At 40.2% G+C, this 21,996-nt stretch overlaps 1 protein-coding gene across 1 annotated transcript in view; it reads right to left on the bottom strand.

The window, feature by feature from the left end:
* ARHGAP18 (Rho GTPase activating protein 18) overlaps positions 1 to 19,496 on the bottom strand; it is a 171,538-nt gene extending 152,042 nt beyond the window's left edge. Inside the window, exon 1 of the mRNA XM_058566311.1 lies at positions 18,874 to 19,496. Coding sequence (XP_058422294.1) covers positions 18,874 to 18,917 — 44 coding nt within the window. The 5' untranslated portion in view covers positions 18,918 to 19,496. The remainder of the gene's footprint in view (positions 1 to 18,873) is intronic.
* Positions 19,497 to 21,996: the final 2,500 nt, after the last annotated feature.

Below are 21,996 nucleotides of genomic sequence, written 5' to 3'. Positions count from 1 at the left end.
AAAGGAATATGTAATAGGAAACAAATTCTAAAAGAAAAATTATAGCTTTCTTACAATGCAAACTAATAATTCAACAAGATCTGGGACCAGAGAGGAGAATCCTGTTCTTCTCACTGTTCTAGCAATTCTTTGGAGATCTTGAGAAGTGAACATTTATGTATTCTTCAATACTCTAACGTATTTTCCCTTTTCTAATAAATCTCAATCTCTAGACTTCAGTACAGCTTAAGGAAGGAAAAAAAAAAAAAGGCCAACCTCACCCTCCTCACAGTCTATTCTTTCTTCTCTACTAACTCAGTTATTTATTAGACAGGCTAAAATAGCAGTTACCGTTTACATGCATGGTGTGTTTCGAGTACTTTACCTAATGTTAACTCATATGTAAGGGGGAATGCAGGCTCACAGAAGTTACTGAACTTGCCTGTGTTTCTCTACAGATTGTAAGTGGTAAGGCTGGAATTCAGACAGATCTGGAACCCCCTGGATTCCAGGTAAGAGCAGGTACAATGTGTCCAAGACAGGGACACGAATCCTCCAACTCTCCATTTTTCCCAATAGCTCAATTAATGAATATCTACCTTAGAAGTAGATTCCATAAGATTAGGTTTACTTTACAGGGGTTCCATCACCTTGCTTCTGATCTAGAACGGATGTGTCTCTAAATTTCCCCAGGATGATTCGAGAAATGAAAATAGAGTATTCTCGAGCTACTACAGACTGACACCAACTTTCCAGGTCCACTGCAAGAAAGGATCCATCCACTGGGAGTTAAAAGGATCATGACTGAGAAGAAGCATTCCTGATGTGGCACTTGAGTTCACACCAGACTCTGACGGGAGCTGTTCCATTAAAAGGCTCCTGGTGGTAGAAATCGGAGTGCATCTCATTGCTGCCTTCGGCTTATGCCTGAGTCCTGACAGACCCTGCTCCAGCCTGCCTCGCTTCATGGCTGTCCTCATCCCGTCTTAATAATTCATTTGGTTTTACTTTCACTCACAAACACAGACCACACAAACGTATCACTAGAAGTTGTTATGACCACATTTAATATTAATATCAAGAGTATTATTCTAAGCCCATCCAAAAATGCAATTCTCTCTCCCTGGGAAGAAAATATCATTAATTCCACACATCTCTTCTCCTGGAAGTAATAGATTGTTCAGACGCTGTATACAATGTAACGCACTAAACCAGACCTTTAAGTCTCGTGGTGTCATAAATCGAAGTCAAACACAAAAATCAACTAATTAAACAGGATTACATAGTTTGCAAATTGTCTGCATTCCATTTTTCTACTCTACATCCAATTACTGCAAAGACAGGCATTGTGGTGTGGAGGAAGAATCCTCAACTTGGCCGCCAGAAGTCCTGGATTCTAGTTCTGGCTCTAACACTAACCTGCCACGTGACAATGGGCAAGGGCCTTAACTTCTCTGATCTTAGTTTCCTCACGTGTGAAAAGAGAAGAAAGACAGACAAATAACTTCTAAGACGTCTTCCAGCCTAATCCTCTCCAACTCTACTCTCCATTTTGAAGCTCACTTATCCAACCTATGATAGTACTTCCCTACTTTAAACTTTTACTTGGAACAAATGTGAATTTTTGTTATCATTGTCTGGCACCCCCATTAGAAAAAAATACCACTCTCCTACAAGACTGACTAAAAGTTTTATTGAGATATAATTGACATATAACATTGTATAATTTAAGGTATATAACCTAATGATTTGATACTTGTATATATTGCAAAATGGTCACCACAATAAGTTTAGTTAATATCCATCGCCTCACATAGTTACAATTTTTTTTCTTGTGATGAGAAGTTTTAAGATTTACTCTCTTAGCAAGTTTCAGATATACAATATAGTACTGTTAACTACAGTCACCATGCTGTACATCACATCCCCGGAACTTATTTATCTTTTACCTGGAAGTTTGTACCTTTTGACTGTCTTCACCCGTTTCCTCTACTCCCAGCAACCACCAGTGTGGTCTAACGTTCTGTTTTTTTAGATTCCACATAGAAGTGAGATCATGAAAGTGCAATAAAGAAATATAGAACCGAGGAAGCAGGAGAGATGGAGTACTACCAACTGCTGCATGAAACGAAATTTGCGGTTATTTGATGCTGTTGATAAACGATGTTATTAGACTGTTCAGAATTACAAATGAGGTTAGAAGTACTACTAGATATTAAGCAGATCCTATTTCACAATAATTAACAAGGATAGAAAACTAAGCATGCTAAATCACATCAGAAATGTCCTTCAGCTCTTTTAGGCATGCCAGGAAGAGTTCGAGAGCTTTTATTGCTTATTGTATTCCTGTGCTCCTGTCGTGGAGGGGAGAGGGAGGAAGAACGTTAGTCATCTGCAATTAATTACTCATTGACTTTTCTAGACTGTGATCGTCTTTCCTTTTGAGCTTTCATTTAAGTATCTCTAAGAACTTTTGAATATTAATTATAACAACACTGTCCTGAAATAATTTTTGGCTGTGATTAAAATTACATGCCCTACTTTTGGTTACTCTATTCAAGTGTGGAGCCTCAAAGAATCCTAGAAGGTTAGAGCTTGGACAAATGTTCAGGCCCATCAAGACCCACCCTCACATTTTACCCATGAGGTTCTGAGACCACAGAATCAGAGACTTGCCCAGTTTCACCCAGCGAGTCACGAATCTGACTCAGCGTACAAGGAACCACATCCTGTTCTCCAAGGCCTCCGTGGAGCTTGGCCAAAATAACATATTTCACAATCATCTTAATAATCTTTTACCCATTCACCTAACTTACTAAAAAAATTTGTACATAACTTTCTTAGAGACCAGGCCAGCATGTAGGTGGGAATGCCTGCTGCCATATAACGGATGATCTGGGAGCCTAAGCAAAACACATTTTCCTTCCTGAAATTTTTCAATATTTGTGCTACCCTCTCAAAATCAGGGTACTCAAGATTAGGTTCATCATCTCTACGTGATGAGTTGCATATAATTTTGGAGTTGAATGGAAGAACAGTGTTCAAATCCAAGAAAGCAGCCCCTAGACATGCAAAAGTCCACTTTATCTGGCTAGTAACATTAGAACTTGAGTTCAAGCATGTGTAATCTGCAAGGGATCACAGTAACTGGTGAAACAGTTTCTTTTTTTGTTTTTGTAAGTGGCCTATAGTGTCCAAGGTTCTCTTGGAAACAGCGGGCCACTAGGATGGGAGGTGAGGACAGCGGAGTATGAGCGAGAAAGAAATATAAGAATATTGAGAGAATATCTAATTACTTCACAATACGACATAGGTCTGGCTGTCAAATCCCACACTTCTCTCAAGGGAAGACCATACTGACATGGTTCGAAGCTGGGCACAAAGAATCAGATAGACCTGGCTCCTCCACTCGGTAGCCATGAGACCCTGGGCTTGTGACTTTACCTCCTTAAGCGTCAGTTTTCTCATCCATAAATTGAGGATAAGAATTGAACCCTCCTTCATAGAACAGCTGGAAGAATTAAATGAAATAATACAAAGAAACAGGAGCAAATGATAGGCACATGGAAAGTACTCAATAAATTAACTTTTAAACTTGCTTCAAAAGATGTGCTTAGCCCATCTTTACTCCAAGTGTTCAGACCTGGATGGTTTACCTAGTGGTGAAGAGCAAAGACACTCATGAGGCACGCCCTTAAGGATGCTATTTTTCTTTTCTTCTGGAAAGCTGTTTTTAAAAATTAACAAAGCTAGTATGTCCCTTTCAAATTTTTTATTTGAAGGTACAGGGCTTACATTAATCCTCTGTCCATTGTTATTTTTCTATTTCTTCAGAGACATTCAGAAAATGAGGTGAAATTGCGTTGACCTGGGTCGCATCAGGGCACCTAATCTGAATACTTCATTCTTTGTCTCTACCCTTGCAATTTCTTTCCTTTGTTTTCTACCTTTGGTTTTCCCCTGCCTCCCTACAACTCCTCAAAGAAAGCACAGACAATCAAAAGAGAAATGAAGAAAATTATGAGTAATAGTTGAAAATACAAATAAATTGAGTTAATAGAGCCCTAAATCTGGAATTTTCATGACCTAAAAACAAAGACCTCTAGAGAATAAATGTACCCTTTTTGGTTATTTTCTTTGTGCCTTGAATAATGTCGCAAGCCTGTGTCCTGATGACATCTATTGTAATGCCCAAAAAAGCATAGAAATTCATTTTATAGGGGCCAGACCGGTGGCACAAGCGGTTAAGTGCACGCGCTCTGCTGCGGTGGCCCGGGGTTCGCCGGTTCGGATCCTGGGCGCACACCGACGCACTGCTTGGCAAGCCACGTTGTGGCAGCGTCCCAGATAAAGTGGAGGAAGATGGGCACGGATGTTAGCCCAGGGCCAGTCTTCCTCAGCAAAAAGAAAAAAAGAGGAGGATTGGCACATGTTAGCACAGGGCTGATCTCGTCACAAAAAAAAAAAAAAGAAAGAAAGAAATTCATTTTATAGAGCTCGTAGGAGTATTCCTTGACTATATAATCTTTTTCAGATATTCAATTTACTTTAATTTGCTATAGTAGCGCCAGAGTTACTTAATTGAAATGATGCTAGGAGATCTGTTTGGTTAATGTTCTGCCAAAAATAAAGAACTTCAGATTTTAGATCTAAATCTTAGATTTATCAAAGTTCTACTCCAAATTGGAGATAAGGCAGAGTTTTATATTGGCAAAATATCAGGTCAGGTGTTCCTTAGTTATCGGTAGCCTGAAATCATCAATGATTCATTTCAGAAAATAAATTCTATTGCAAATCAAAATAAGGGTTGCATGTATCCTAGAAATGTCTGCCACCTCTTTTGTTCTCACGCGCCATCTAGTGTTACTTAGGGAATATTTAGCTAAATTCTCATCCTGGCTGGGAGAAGAAAGCCTTAGTCTAGAAGGAGATCATCTGGTCCAAAGCCCTGCCCTCATTTTTGTATGAAGCAGACTCGCTGCTTTCTGAAAGTGAAACAGAGATAATTATTAATAGATATGGGATTAGCTTTTATTCTGGGAAAGTGGGGGACATTCTCTGTCATACCTTGTTGACTTACTGCACTTACTGTGCATATCATCATTACTTAACAGTTTCAGTGGCACAGAACTCAGATATGCACAATATTCGTGAAAGAAAGTTAAGTATTACAGTGGCTTTGGAGTGAGATAGATAATTCTGTGATTTGGGGAAAGTTATATATTTCACTCAGACCCAGTTCCATCATCTGTAAAATGGGCAATAACATCCTGTCTATCATCATCGTCATAGCTATTTCAGAGAGTTGTTATGGAGGAAAAAAAAAGGAACGTGCAGAGTCCCTAGCAGAGTTTATGATCCATGGAAGCAGTCAATTAATGGCAGCCATTTTTAATATTGTATAATTATCCCCATAAAATGGAATCCTCAGAAGCCCATACTCGGTTAGATCAGCACCCTTTAGGGCAAATTAAATACGGTTTTGTTCAATAAGTGGAGTTTCCTTTCTTTCAACTAGCAAGTGTGCTCCCAGGTCAAGTAGTGGCTCCAGTGCTGACAGGGGGCTCAGATCCCAGCTTCTCCCCTTACCAGCCAAGTGACCTCAGACTTTCCGCTGGACTTCTCTGTGGTGAAGTTTCAACATCTCGCACATAGGGATGATGATAACACCGATCTCATTGGTTTTTTGTGAGGATTAAGTGTGGCACATAGCAAGTCCTATCTAATTTATCCATTGTTTAAGTATTAGCTGTAATTTAAAGCAAAAAGTCTGATGTACACCTGAAATTTATATGTTATAAACCAATGTTACTGCAATAAAAAAAAAATAAATAAATAAAGCAAAAAGTCATTTACTTGGTGCATGTACTAATAACACTGTAGGAGAACTACTGATATGTAACTGAACCTAAAGTTTCAACAAAAAGACTGTTATAGTATAGAGGTTGATTTCCTTAATGAGAAATAACTAGGAAAAGTTCTATATTTTTAAGGTGTTTCTAATAAATATTGTTTAAAAACATCGTCTTCTTGAAAGAGATCTTTTTGACAGAAGTATTTCTATTTTAGTTTAAGTGATAATAATAATTTTCCCTGGATGTCTTTCTCTATGCCCCATACTGTGCTGCATGTTTGTGGTTATGATGTCACTTAATCCTCAGGAAGACACCCTGAGGGAGGAGGGCAGATGAGGTCAGATGAGGAACTGAAGCCTCAGAAAAATCAGGTAACTTACCCAAGTTCACAGAGCTAGTACAAAAAACAAACACAAAACACCAGAATCCCAATCCAGGAATGTTTATAACCACTATGTGAAATGGCCCCTCCACTTATAAATGGTTGAAATGGTGTCTTATAAATACTTCAAAGTGAAATAACTTGCAGATCCTAAAGAAAATTGTTTAACTTTCTCTAAGTCTCAGTTTTCCTTAGACATAAAATGAGAGTGATTGGATCAGATGGTCCAAGATACTGAAAACTCTAGAATTTAAAGCAAATATTTTTACTTCACAAATCTGGTTGGTAAATCTAGGAACTTATTTATTTAAAATTTAAAAATACATCTACTCATGATTTTTCTGTGGGATTCTCTAACTGGTGTTCTAAAAATTAAAATTATCTATATCAGTGCAACAAAAAGTTAGATTTGATATTATCTAATTCAGAACACAAAAGGTATAAGGATCCATTCTTATGTATATAACGTATTAGCTCTGTATTTCGTCATTTTAATGATGCTCAAAATTTCTATAAGCCTTGATTAAAAAAACAAAAAAACAATTATCCCACAGGGTCTAACTTCTCAATCAAAATATAAAATGTATTAAATTTATAACAAAAATATGCAATATTCTGAAATTCACTTGACTAATTCCACATATTCTTCTCTTATTCTATAATATTCAATATTAAAGATGTCATCTCTTTGTTTACTCATCAGGCAGTCCCAATTTCTTTATTTCAGTAAATATAAAACAAGGAAGAAATCTGACACAAGTCAACCTAAATATTAACAGAAGAAAACTTCACCTGCTGGCATTTTGGGTTTTTTTCCCTCAAGTCAGCCAAACACATTTAAAAGAAAAAGGGAGATAGTAACATTAGTGCAATCTTCCATTCTTTAGCACTCAGTTAACACACATCCAACAACTGATATGAGGCTACTTGTTATCATAGTACTGACATAATAGACAGTACTAGACTCAGGTTAAGTCTCCCTAAATCATCCACTCAGCCAAGCCTGTTCAATGGCCTGGCCAAGAATGTGAATTCGGTAGCGGTTGCTACGATAAGGGAACTGAGCTCCTGACAAATTAACATGTTAGTGTAGTACCTACATTTGGCATAGAAGGAAGGAAGAGGAGGATACCCCCACATCTCCGACCACTCATTGTAAGATCCGCAATCTTTCGCATAATACTATCTGCGTTCTCTTCACAGCACTCATAACTCTGATATGTTTATTAATTGTCTCTCTTTCCCCATCAAAATTCAGGTTCCATGACATCAGGAATTAACCTGCCTTCTCTCCCTTGTATGCTAGTGCCTAGAATAGTGCCTGACAGAAAACAGGTGCTCAGAGCATAGTTACTGAGTAATGAATGAAATCATGCATGTGGTTAAAAAGTGACTTTTTCTTTCTGGATAGTTTTTTTCCCTAATCCCTTGCTGTTGGTTATCGTCCTTTCTACCCCTCTATAACCAGCCTTCTGCCTCGGTAAACATGTCTTAATCTGAAAACTCTTCATGGACGATGACAGATAGCAGTGGTGTGGTGTTGGGCTGTTAGTGGCCTGCTCCTGAGCTCTGAGGATGCCCACTCTCAAAAGACACAACTCTCCTGTTGGGCAAGAGACATTTCAGGATGGTTCTACCTCTCCTTTTGAAACCTCTATGTTTCTCATAGACTGGATGCTTCATTCAGCAACATGAACTTTGTACATCTCCATCATGTCTAGAGTTACAAGGTTCTTTATGTATTGAGAGACTTATGTCTTACAAGTATCTTCATTTTCATTAAGAGATGCATATAATCAGCTCCGTTCTGTCCCATGACGTGCGTAAGATGTACTCCCGCACTGAAGCCTTGCTTTCTAAATGAAAACCTGAGCATCTTTTAGTACTGTGAGGACAAGCCTACATCCACAGCTCCCTTTAGACATCCTCCACTCCACTCCTACCCCCTCCCCCCAAATCTGTAGTAATTCTGGCAAGGCCCACATCCAAAGTGCACGTGAAGGCTCCAGGCTGACCATCAGGGCCTTCCCATACTCCATTCCCCGCTGGTTACCTCCCCTTGGAAGTAGATCTCATCCTGCCAAACCTGAGAGGAGGCCAGTGGACTGTGGCAGCTGGTGCTTCATGCTGCAGTGTGGTCTGTAAGACCACCCTTCACCTCATCCTTTGGGAGTTGGTCAGCACAAGCTGCACAAGCACCATTTCTCTTCCAGTGGGGGCAGGAGCAATCAGACAAATGGCAGCCCTGCTGGTATGGCCCAGTATCATCCTGGACTTGAGTGTGTGGTACTAATTCTTGGCCTGGCTATCCCCCATTGTCTCCTAAATTTCACTTGATGTCACTTGAAATAGGCCTTTTTCTTGACAACCTAGACAAAGCAGAAACACACATCCACGGCTGGGCACAGACTTGCAGGCCTAGCAAATCTCTATGGGAGAAGACCACAGTCCATGCACAGCCACAAGAGAACCTAAGGAGCTTTTAAATACACAGATTACCGACCTTTATTCTCAGGAAATGTTGATTCAGAAAGACTGAGGTGGGGCCAGAGAATCTGTATTTTTCAAATGTTCACTCTCTATCATCACTCCTATCCAACCACTCAACCATCCAACTCACTATGTCTGAACCATATTCACTTTGGGAACACACTGACCTAAACCACAGTCCCATGAGCAATGCAAAAAGCAACAACACTACTTCATTTTGGTCTTAGCACAGGGGAGCACTCATTCATTCATTCACTCATGTGTACATCAGGTCTCATGCTAAAAACCTGCAGGGAAATAAAAATGAATAAGATAGAGTTCCTATGGGCGAGAACAACTTACATTATTTATGGGGTCCAAGGCAAAATAGAAATGCGGGGCCCCTTGTTCAAAAAGTATTAAGCATTTCCAGACAGCGACAGCAGAGCATTAAACCAAGCACATGGTCCATTCAAGTGGAGGAAAGCATATTCATTTTGGGAACCCACTGACCTAAACAATATTCCCAAGAGCAATGCAAAAAGCAACAAGGAGTACTTTGTTTTACTCTCAAAACAAGGAGAGCCCTCAGCTGCACCCATGACACCGGCCCCACCTGTTGTATGAAGAAGGAATCTAGAGCATTCCCACCTGAGAAACGAAGTTCAAATAGGCAAAAAGTGATGCACTAATAAATAAATATTATCATCAAGAATCTCTATTTCAAACCATTCTTCTAATTGAATAACTAGTTCTTGCACTTCCAATGAGTGTGCTTAAAATAATAACACCACAGGATAATGAATTGACATTCTCCATTACTTTGGGGTTTTCCTGAGTGCTATTGCTTTCTAGAAGCTATAAAAATAAATCCTTAGGAATAAAAGCCCCTCTTCGTCGAGGTGCCTGAGGCATAAGCAAGTCACGTCCATCAGTTCATGAAAAGGAAAGAATAACAGGTCTTCATTTCCACCGAACTCACAATAGCTTCTAAATATCCTTTCTTAATCTTCTAATGAAACACAAGGAAAAAAAAGAGTGAAAATTTTCATTCAAGACAGCCAGATTGAAATGTGAATTAATCCACATGCACTTAAAAAACGAGCTCGTCCGTACTTGAGAACATTATTCTTGTTAAGCCATTTGTCAAACATGTCTATGTTAGTAATCATCAGGATTCCATAACGTAGAAATATGTAGTTTAAGAAGTTGATGGCTATTTTGTTGTATGGATTTGGGGATCTATAAACCCAATTTTTGGTATTTGTTCCTATCCTTTTAAGGCCAAAAATCTTTTTTAAAAAGTGTGCAGACCAAAAACATGATGGAAATGCTTTCCCTTCATAAACACGATGCTTAAGAGTTCTTTGTATGGCTCAGGATTTTCAAGGTTACTACATTAGCTGCCAAACCACCAAAGATCTGGTTCTTCTATTTTTACTATTTCACAGTTGTTTTGCCTTATTGGTATTCTGGCATAATCCTCAGCTTCAGAACATTACAAATAGCAATCAACAGAATTAAAATGAACATGGACAAATATATGCTGAAATTGTGGCAGAGGGGAAGCAAGGCCTCTAAACTAAAGCACGGACACAAACACAGGGCTTTATATTGTTACAAACACCTGCCCGGATGTTAAGGGACGTTGTCTCCCTGCACAGAGAGGAGGAAGAGCCAGGAAAGAAGACCTCTCTCGTGCCATTTCTAGAAGGCACTTGACATTTAAATTTGCTACCATGAAACCATGGAAAGGTGGCAGAATGTGAGTTGTTCCTGACCCCTTCAGATAAAACCTCACTCACTTTCAAGAAAAGTAGAAAGGGAAATTATCAAGTATAGAATTACAATTTTACACAGTAAAAAAACAAAATTTACAAACTAATACTTAGCAAATTTACTAAGAGAAAGAATTTTGTTGAATTGAACACAGTGTACTTTTTGGACTATAGTTTTATTGAAGTCCACTGATAAATAAACGTAACGTACATACAATAAACAACATTCCAGTTTATAGTTTTTCTTAAAACTGAGAATGTAATGAAATCTATATCTAATTGTTACTTAAACTTATTAGTCAAAACATCTTATACACACTTTAACAAGCAGAGCCCAAATGATAGCTCTAAAAGCATGATGACTCCGTATTCTTCAGAATCATTCTTTTAAAAATACAGACCAACCCTGGGGATTCTGACTTGGTAAGTCTGGGTTGAGGCCAAAGCATGTTTTATTTTTAAAAGAAAAATTTTTTAACCCCCCTGGGTGATTCTGAGACACAGCTAAGGCTCAGAAGCATTGTTCTAAACTAATGGTTCTCAAAGTGTGGTCCCCAGAGCAGCAGCATTAGCAACATCTGGGAACTTGTTTAAAATGCAACTTCTGGATCACCATCCAGACCTACTGAATTAGAACCTCACCGGGGGAGGGGCAGCACTCTGCAGTTTAATAAGCCTTCTAGTTGATTCTGATTCATGTACGAGGTTGAGAATAGCTGTTTAATCCAAAAATGAGTTATGTCAAAATCATCAGTCTTGTAATTACTAAAACAAAGCAACCAGATCTTTCACCAGATTTTCTTTTATAGTTTCTATATTCAACATACAAATCAAAATAAATCTCAGAAATTTATTTTCTCATGAAAGGAGCTAATAGCTACTACTTTGGAAATGTTCCTACAAGTGATCACTTTTGCCACGTTGATCTCAGCCTTAGGCTCCTTCCCTGGGTTAGAGCAGAAAATAGTAAATTTTTGCTGTAAAGACCCAGACAGTAAATGTTTTCAGACCTGCAGGCCATGTGGTCTCTGTCACAGTCACTTAACGCTGCCATTCACAATACATAAAGGAATGGGTGCGGCTGTGTTCCAATAAAACTTTATTTACAAAAACAGGTGTCTGGCCAGATTTGGCCAAGGGCTATAGTTTGCTGACCTCTGAGTTTAAGAAATGATGGCAGACTAGTTGGGAAAAAAACAAAATGAAACATACCATCCTTCACCCCATGAGCACAAACTTATCCAATCTGGAAGCTGCTTCCAGGTGAAGGACAGACTATAAGGAAAAGGAGAGAAAGTGTTGTGTCTCATTTACTCACTTATCACTTATTCACATAATAAACATTAATTAGGTGCATACTATGTGCCTGGAACCAAACATCAGAACCCTACCTCCATAGACCCAAGTCCAACAGAAGGAAAAATTAGAAAGAAACAATGCACTGAGGTATAGCCAGACAATGGAGTATTATTCAGCACTAAAAAGAATGTGCTATTAAATTATGAAAAGACAATGGGAAAACAAATGTGTATTACCAAGGGAAAGAAGCCTATCTGAAGAGACTGCATATTATATGATTCCAACTATATGACACTCTGGAAAAGGCAAAACCACAGAAACACTAAAAAGATCAGTGGTTGCCAGGGGTCAGGGGAGAGGAAAGGATGAATCAGTGGAACACAGAGAATTTTTAGGGCAGTGAAACTACTCTGTATGATACTATAATGGTAGAGACATGTCATTATACATTTGTCCAAACCCATAGAATGTACAACACCAGGAATGAGCCCTAATGTAAACTATGGACTCTGGATGATTATGACGCGTCAATGTAGGTTCACCAATTGTAACAAAGGTACCACTCTGATGAGGGATGTTGATAATGGGGAGGCTATGCATGTACGGGGGCAGGGGGTACATGGAAAATGTCTGTACCATCATCTCACTTTTGCTATAACCTAAAAGTGCTCTAAAAAAAATTAAAGTCCATTGAAAAAACAAAAACAACATTCCCTATGCAGGGAATGAGAAAAGAGATGTGATAGGACTATTAGTTGAGGGATCTTAGAATGTAAAAACAATGCCAGTGAGACATACGAGGCTATATTGTTGTCCTAAACAAGATGGTTCTATTCCAGTAAGTCACACTATCTGGTCCATTAATTCATGGACATGGTTTCAGGATTAAGTGGACTAATTGCTTGAGTGAGCCCACAGGGCTGAAGAAAGAAGCCTGGTCCAAAAAGGGACCAAACTCCAACAAGAACAATAGTAATAATGACCCCAAAGTGCATCCTGCTTTTACCCTGTTATGGCCTCTCCTTTTGTAGATGCCTTGCCTTTGGATTGTACGTTTCTGGAGGGCAAGTCCATATTTTATTCATCTCTGTATCTTCAAGAACTAATGTAGTATCTGGCACAAGGAAGGCACACAATAAACATGGAGTAATAGCAGGAAATGAATAAACAACCATTAATTGAGTGATTACTAAAAAAAAAAAGAAACAATGCTTTAATATTGGTCAAATTGCTCTGAGAGTATAGAAGAGATGGCTGACAAGCTCTGAAGAAGCTAGAAACAGATATCGTTAGGTCTGGATCTCGGATTATGCCACTTAGAGGAGAAATATATTCCAGGTAGAGGAAACAGCAGGTGCAGAGGCATAAAGCTCAAGATTAACACATTCAAGAAGCAAAGAGGAGATCAACATAGCTAGACCGTGGGGTGAAGTGGTGAGGAAGGGAAGGAGATAGACTTAAAAAATGAAGGCAAATTGAGATGTACTTGCACATCTGAGAAGTTCAGAATTTTTACAGAAATGTGGCCTTATATAAGCTGGAAACTGTCATGATCTAACATTGTGGGGAAAAAAAATGCCCCAATAGATCCCTCTGGCTGTAGCACAGAGAACCAATAGGAAAGTATTACTGGAGAATGCTTAACACACCTGGAGAAGATGGAAGGAGTTGATTGAACAAAAATAGTGACCAGTGGAATGGATGGAAGGAAAAGATTCGAGGGCTTTTCTGAACGCACATAGACCTTCTTTCCTATTAGATGGGGAAGAAAGAGCTAAAGAAGATTCTCCCCTTTCTCCTTTGGGAGACTTCAGAACAGGTAAGACTCCTAGCTGAGTCAGAAAATACAGCAGGAGAAGCAAGCTTGAAATAAAAAGATACACCCTATTCTGTTGTGGATACGCTGAAATTCAGACGTTTAGGAAAGGGTAAAGAAGTGTAGTCTCAAATGCTTATTTAATAGAGTATCTTATGCGAACTACTCTAAAAGCTTGAAAACACAATGCAAACAAATAGTACTAATATTTTTAACAATAACCAAGATAGGACACACTTGTAAACCACAATGTTTTTTGAAATCAGAGCAAGAGGTGAAATGGGCACATTCTTAAGGAGCCATAGGAGACCTCTGCAAGATTTCCCCCTTTCAAGTTTCAGGTCTCCACTGCCTGGGGGAAGCCCAGTTCTTCCCTTACCGATAAGGTGAAGGCCCACGAGCAAAAATGTAGAAAAAGAAATATTTGGTCCTCCTAGCCCCAAGATTTCTCTCGGTCCACTCCAGGCCAGGGCCAGCCTACCAAGTCCCTCTTACTGGGCTACCTCTAGTGAAAAGATTCCCCAAAATGGCATGCGAGTTTTCGTACCCAAGTCTTTGCCAAAGCGGAGCTAGTGAACAATACAATTTACAGATAAGGTCGGAGAGTCAAATATAGCCTTCCCAACCCCAAGGAATGTAGTGGTACACATTCAGGATACAGGAGGGGATGGTTTATTAAGAGAGTATACACCACAAATCACAGAGCCTCAGCATCTGGTGTACAGCAAAATAGTCGATGAATAAATAAACTGACTTGTGGCACATGAACTCCTTTTTTTCATCCAGACTTAGAGAAGACATTTTCTAGTTTATTTGAGCCCAAAGAGATATTTTATCAGAATATCCATAATAAATCGGTTTCCTAGAAATAATATATTGACTTCAAAAAGGGTTCACATGATACCAAAAATATTATCTGTAAATTTGAGTGATAAGATTATGGAATATTTCATTTCTTTTGGGGACAGGTCTCTATATTTTCTAAGTTTTCTATAGGATAGATACTAAAAATATTACAGTGATTAAGTTCAAGTGGTGGGATTATGATTTAATATCTTTGAGGACATGTCTGTATATTTTGGTTTTCTACAACAAAAATACATTACTTAACGTAATCAAAAGTAAAATAGAACTTACAGAAGAAAGTCCATGCACACTGGCGTTCACCTCCACTGCTCCCTCCTTGGTTCAAGTTACCAGTATGTTCTGTCTACTGCAACAGCAGCCTCCCTGATCTCCCAGCTTCCCCTCTTGGCCCTACAGGGCATTCTCCACTTAGCAGCCATGATGCTCCTTTGACATGGAAAGTCCTCCAGTGGGTTCCCTGCACTTAAAAAATTCAGTCTCTAGGAGACCCACTGACCTGACCCCGGCCTATCTCTCCCATCTTATCTCCTAAGTGCCCCTCCCCCCACACCATTCCTTAACTCTCTCCCCTCCACCACCCACCCCCACCCCCCACCCTTAACTCTCCCCTACCCCCAGTGCTGTTCTCCATTCTGGCCACACTGCTTTACATCTGTCTCGAGAACAAACCAAGCCACCAGGAACATATCCCCAGACTTCAACTTCATTCTCATCCCAGACCAAATATCATCTCTTCAGAGAGGGGTTCTCTGCATGTCCTATAGAAAGTCACACTCTATACTCTTTCTCTGTCTGCTCTTCACAGCACTCACAATGACCTGATGTTATCTTATTATTGTCTCCTTCCCCATGTGACCCAACCCCCTCGCCCATCATTCTGTACTCTAAGCCCCTTGAGAGCAGGAACCTTAATTGTCTTGTTCAAAGGTCTATCCTGAATATCACAACAGAGCTCATCATATAGATGCAGGATAAACCTTTGGTAAGGAAGAGGGGAGGAGAAATGTTATTAGCTGGAAAGATTTTATCTGAACATTGCCTTCAGTTTATTTATGTTGTGCTGGAGGAAGTGATTAAGACTGTGCATTTTCTTTCTCAGCATGCCATGACAACACCATTGATATACTGAAGTAGAAGCAGAAAGTGGGGATTTAGCTGGTGCTGTTCTTTTGAATGCTTCTACTGGGTGACATCTTGGAACTGAAGGTCTCTAAGAGATTCATCAGGTCAACTCTGCAATGGCTTACTTTTTTTTTTAAGTGATGTAACCAAGACCTTCAAGCACAGTAATATAATGAACTTAAAGATGCAGGAGAGGGGGAAGTGGAAAATACACCGATTTGTTCCAAGAAACGCAGATATTCCAACTGGACTTGCACCTTCAAAAAGACATCAGTCATGACCTACGCTTCTCCCCCCATTGCTGAGCTATTCCACAGAAAACCACATCACACGGAAACAATACCAAGCTTATCCTCAAACCTCTGGATGTGTCTATATTATCAAGTTGAATTCCTCACAGCGACAATCTAAAAGTTGCGGGTGGGCTGAAGGCTCACTCTGCCCTTGAAGAAGACACAATCTCTGGAATTTTGGACGTGAATGTATCAACCCTAGAACTAGTTTGATATTTCTGGCTTCTGGCCTAGACACCAGTTAATGTTTGAGTATTTCTAGTTCTGTATAGGTACAATTATCCTTTCCTAAATTGCTAAAACCAAAGCTAGGAGTCATCCTAAGTAATAGAAAATTCATTAATGAAATCCAAAGCAATCAGTGACCAGGACTAACAATTTTCATGCTATAGAAAGAGAGTTGATTAGCTCTTTTTAGACTGCTACAAAAAATCCTGATGGGGGAATAGCTGAGAAAGTTCTATATTATATTATTATTAAAATAAAACATTTCTGATCATGTGGCCTCTCTGTTGAAAAATACTTGGGATGTATACTGGTCTAGGTCTTGAGAATGAACAATCTACAGCTGAGCCTTGTTCTAATCCTAGACACTAGTTGAGTCTACCTCAGAACTGGTGGTAGAAAGAAAGCAGCAGCAAACATCAGTTCTCCCTCAACGAAGGAAAACATGCATATCAGAACTGAAGTTCTAGTACTGTTCGATTGTTGAAAGGGAAAATGGAATTCATTATATTTCAAGCACTTGCTTCACAGACTAATTCACTCTAAGAGAGTTTGTAAAATCCCACTGATTTTCTATCTGATACAGAAGAGACGCCAAAGGCGGGTAGTGGGGCTGGGACAGGTTAGTGACAGTTAGATACAGAGGACGGGATGGCCCCACCACCATTCTCATCTCTTTAAAAGGGAAACATAATGACTTGCACTGGAATAGAGTTTTACTCCTCATCGTGTGTCATAACTGGATGAGGGGGGAGTGAAGGAGAGGAAAGAAAAGGACTGTCTAGTTGCTCCTCAATATCCAAATGTGGGGATAACTTTTTCCCTGTTTTCTTCTTCTTCCAATTGATCATCAAGGCACCATTCTAAGTGATTGCTGACTGCGGTTCTTAGCATTAGAACAAATTTTGTCTAACAAGAATAGGAATGATCATTGCTGATGGGGGCGTGGGTGGTACACATCCCGGAAACTATTCCACAGAAAGAGACCAAGAACAAGCAGAGGCAGGTCTTGGGAGACAGTTTTTCTCAGTAAAATCTTGGGTTATTGGGAGCTTCTGAAAAGGGTGCTTCTGCTGTTAATTCCACTGACGGCCGCCTGGGTTGGGGATCTGTGAACTTGGGGAGCGTGAACAAGCAAAAGTCAGAGGCCAAATTATTAAGCTCGGAGCTCCCTGGTGGGGTGGGCAGCTTTTGTCTTGTCACAGGTCAGCTGAGAGCTCAGAACTTGGGGTGCTGTGAAGGCACAGAGTCCCGATACTTACACCAAAAAAGGGAGGAAGGAATGGATTTCTCCCAGCTCCCGGGCTAATGAGACTTTAAAGAACTCTGTCCCTTCTGTAGAACAAAGCCTATTGACTGCATGCTGCTGGGTTCTAGTCCCTACAGAATAAACTAGAAATAGGAATTTTCTGCTCTGCACAAGCTTGACCCCTCACCCTTTCTTGCTAGAGGCTGTTCACTTGTTCATAGTTAAATGGGCCCACAAGAGAATGCATCACCAACACTGAATTATGTTAAAAAGAAGACTTTAAAAGCAATAATCTGTCCAGAAATTCCAGCTTTTTTTCAGTGAAGCATTTACCGCTCAATATCAAGTATTTCCTTGCTTTATTTCTTCCTCTTTATCACTGATAGGTTTGTAATTTCTTTTGGTTTTAGTTTTGATATGAAAGAAGTCCTTCGACATCTTAGAGAAAGAACACATATTTACTGTTTTAAATGAACTGTTATTAATAAGTTTATTTTAGGATTAAGCAGGAAATGAAATCTAATAACATTTAGAAAGAAAACACTTTTCTGCCCCATTTGATTACAGTTGCTAAATGTTAGGCGATACTTGTAGACCTACTATTACCTCATTAACATGGGATTTACTTGGAAAAGCGATCCTTTCTCTCAAAACCTCCAGCCAAATTAATAGTAATTGAAAGTGTAGCTATTATTAGATGACATTTTGGATAGTTTTTCTTTGGTAGCACAGAGTTAAATACATTTATTTGAATGCTCTTGGTTTATGTTCTGAAATCCTTCTCTCACTTTTTTCTTTTACACGAAGAGCCATCTGAGGATGTCGACTCCACAGTTTCCATCAAAAATGTTAATTTGCAACCACAAAGCTACATTTTGAAAATGCTTCTTTACTTTTGAACTGATGCTTCTGTGGGAAACTCTCCTGCTCAACGCCCAGAGAATATGAAGAGTGCTAATTTTTAATTTTTCTTTAAACTTGTGGGCTCCTATTTATCTCTCAAGAGTAAACCATGAATATTTTTTTGGTTTTATAAATAACCACATACCTGTAGTATGAGTATTTCCTCTGGTCAGCTTATGTGAAATACTGATCAAAGTTGATGATAAATTTTAATATTATTAATTATTCTATCTTGGCTGTTACTGAAATCATAATCATCTTTAAAAAGGCTATCAATTATGATATCTGTTTGCCTATATGGCATGAAGTACCCTTCTCCAGAATATTTCAGAAATCTTTAAAAGAAAAAAAAAAGTACCCCTAACCTCGTCTGGCAAATAGAGACCTAAATTTTACCAAGCAGGTCAGAGACAGGATCAAGAACGGCAGAGGTAAGAAAGAACACTGATGCTTGTCTTCAACCTCAACCTGAAAGATTTTTAAAATCACACAAAAAGTCCTTTTTTCCCAGTCTTCCTTAAAAACAAACTTGTACTGTGAGAACAAGGCTAATAGTTAAAAGATCGTTCCCAGCTGTGGGTTTCAGAGTAATCAATGCACTGAAAAGAGAAAAGCGTGCAAAGGCGCTCTCCTTACCCGAGGTGAAAGCAGTGCACGAGCTTCGTTACTGCTGTAACCATCCTTCCCAGGACAAGAGCAGGGAGTGCCAGGGTGACGAGGAGTGAAGACAGAAGCGACGATCCGAGCTGCTGCAAGACTCTTCCCCAGGCACTCTCTTCCGTGACACACCTCCTCTCTCTGGATCCGAAGAGAAGCGGCTCTCACTCGCCCTTCACGGTTAACCACCAGCCTGTCATTTCTGCTCAATCATCCAGCAGCGGCTGGAAGCAGGGGGCTGACGCGTGGGCACCAGGGCGCAGCGCGGAGCAGGCGGGGACTCAGGCTGCCGGACTCCCGGGGAGCCCGCTGTCGCGCGGCTGCACCAGAGAATCCTAAAGCTGCACGTTATGGAGCGCGGATCAGCTTTCCAGGAACAAGGATCAGCTGCAGCACGAGCCCCGAGCCTAGTGCAAGCCACAGCTTGCTGTGCGCTCCCAGCGCGGCCCGGCTACTGAGCATGCTCGGCTGCCCCGCGGCTCCGGCGAGGGCCTTCCAGCCGCTGACTTCTCTTCCTGATGTGAGGACGGAGAACGGAGACGTGGGCAGAGGGTGAGATTTAGGGGAGGCAATTTCTGGGACACGGAGATGACCTCCTCCCGCCCCCACTGCAGGAAAAGAAAAGAAGAAAGGACTCATTGCACTGCACTTAGCCAGTATTTTTGATTGATAGGTTGATAGAGATGTTTGGAAGCTATCAGTAGTGTTTAGTCTTTAACTCGCTCCCCGCACAATGCGGTTGCTTCTGGGGTCAAGCATGTGGTGTAGGCGCTGAAAGGGTTTTAATCCTAGCAAATCACTGTCGCTCAAGGATTAGGTATGGAATTGCCTTTATTGAAAGTCTAGGCAATGTGTCACGAATTAATTGATCTCTACACAATTGAAATCTGCCTTTAGGCAATGATTTTCTTAAGTAAAACAAGTATTTTATAAAGGTGGTTATTTTTGAAATTTAAATATCAACGTATATTATAATAACACGCGTCTGACATTTAAATCTTTCAAAGGGCAAGCTCAATGAAAGCAGGGAATGTTGCTTATTGGTGATTGTCAACCCAAATCCTTTCTCGGGGCTTGGTAAATGGTAAATGCTCCCTAAATGCTTGTGTGAGGATGAGTTGCGCGTTTGTTAGGTAATCTGTAAAGGACACTTACAGGAGGGCTGAAGTTCTTGAGTTTGATATGGACCTAAATTCGGACTCTTGACCTTCGCAGCTTTGCATTTTAGCCAGGCCAAGTATTTGAAAATAGGAATACGCTCAGTTGTTGTCATATAAGTGTCCAATGCATGAGCAAATTGGCTTTTAAATATGATTTTTATTTTTGTGTTGTTTTGTGTGTGTGTATGTGTGTGTCCCCTTCTCTTTCCAACCTTCTATGATGCTCTTTGCCAAGTTGAGCCAAATCCAGGGCATGTTCTCTCTGCTGCTATTGAAACCAGGGACACTGACTCTTCTTCATGGTTTGCAGCTAACAAAATCATTACATTTTGAAAAACTTCTAGCCTGTCATTTCTGCCAAGTCTGTGGAGGTGAATCCAAAAGGCTTTCATGGCTGCAATGGTGCTACAGCCTGAAAGCTGGGCCTGTGAGACTCCACACAGAAATGTGGGTGAGCTGGGAGTCCCCTCTCCTTCCTGGTCCCTCCATCTCCTCTCTCTCTCTCCTTCTTTCTCCCTCTCTCTCCCCTCCTTCCTCCATCCTCCGACTACCGTCTCCTTTCCCTTTAAGACTCAGGTGCTTACCTGAGTGCCTCCAGAGTCCAGATCCCTCCTGGCTCCCCTCCCCTGTGCCTCTCCATGACTGCTTTTATCACCACACTTTGCGGATTGTCTTTAGCTAAAGCATGCCCACATACCACCAGCCGTGAGTTCCTTAAGGACAGAGACAATGCTGACTGTTTGCATCCATACAGTTGTACACATCTGCACCATTACTGGTTTTCAGATTAGATTAAGGCACAGAAAAGAGTCCTTCTAATTGTGGTGACCAATTAGAAAATTGGTGGAGTTAATTTAAGGACATTTCCTAGAAGAGGTGATTCCAGAAGGAAAAATAATTTTTTCCATATAACCGTATCAGAGATTTCATAACTGGAAAGGAAGAGTCAGACCTATTTGTGGTGACCTGATAGGCACAGACAACTAGGGTGGAGCTGTTTGATGGTCTTTAATTCCTGCTTCTCTGTTCCGAACACAAATAGAAGCAGAAGTGGAGGCGCATCCTCCCTTGCCACAGGCCCTTTGGACCCACTCATTTTGTTTCATAGCAGAGATTCCTTACACCTCATTCACCTCCTTGGATTTTTTTGCTCTTCATTATATTGCAGTGAATCTGAGTCTCAGGGATTACCCAGAGTGTCCTAATCATCACAGCCAAGAATTTCTCAGTTTTGATGACAAAACCATAGCTATCATTTCTCTGGCACCTTATTCTCTGCCAGAGACAGCTAAATTCTTTACAAAGATCACATTTAATCACTGCAAGAAGCATCTTTTAATAGGATTTATCACAACTTTACATTTTGAATTTACAGTATATAATAATATGTTTGCTGGTGTCATAAGGAAACAGGCGCACTAACAGTAATTGGTGATGGACAAGGGCAGAGAGTGTTATCATCTCTGATGGTGAAGCTGTGGCTTTGAAAGCCCAAGATAATACAGCTAATTGCTGGAGCTGGCTGTGAAGTCCGTGCTAAGTGCTCAAGTTCACCAGTGCTTAACCAGTGTAGATTACATCCTCGCTTCTCCGGAGGTCCTTCTCAGGAGTAACCCAAGGAAATAGGGCTAGTTAAAGCTGGAAGTGGGGTCAAGTACAAGTCAATGCGATGCCAAAGCCAGGCTCAAACTGCTTCACTCTCCCGCTCCTCGTCTATACAACTCTTTCCTCTTTTGAATTCAATTTTGAATCTTGAAGGTGCAGTGTCAGCACCTTCTGAATCTATTCGTTTCTTGTTGTTGTTTTTTTTTAAATTAAGGTGTACATCCTATCCATTCATTCATTCCATTGTCACCACTTTGGTTATCACCTCTTGTGATTGCTGCACTAGCTGGCCAATTAGCCACCCTGTTTTAATCTCTTACATTCCAATCCTTTTTCC

Source organism: Diceros bicornis, chromosome 23, assembly GCF_020826845.1.
Source record: "Diceros bicornis minor isolate mBicDic1 chromosome 23, mDicBic1.mat.cur, whole genome shotgun sequence".
Classification (NCBI taxonomy): Eukaryota; Metazoa; Chordata; class Mammalia; order Perissodactyla; family Rhinocerotidae; genus Diceros; species Diceros bicornis.
This window is presented reverse-complemented; position numbering and strand designations above follow the sequence as displayed.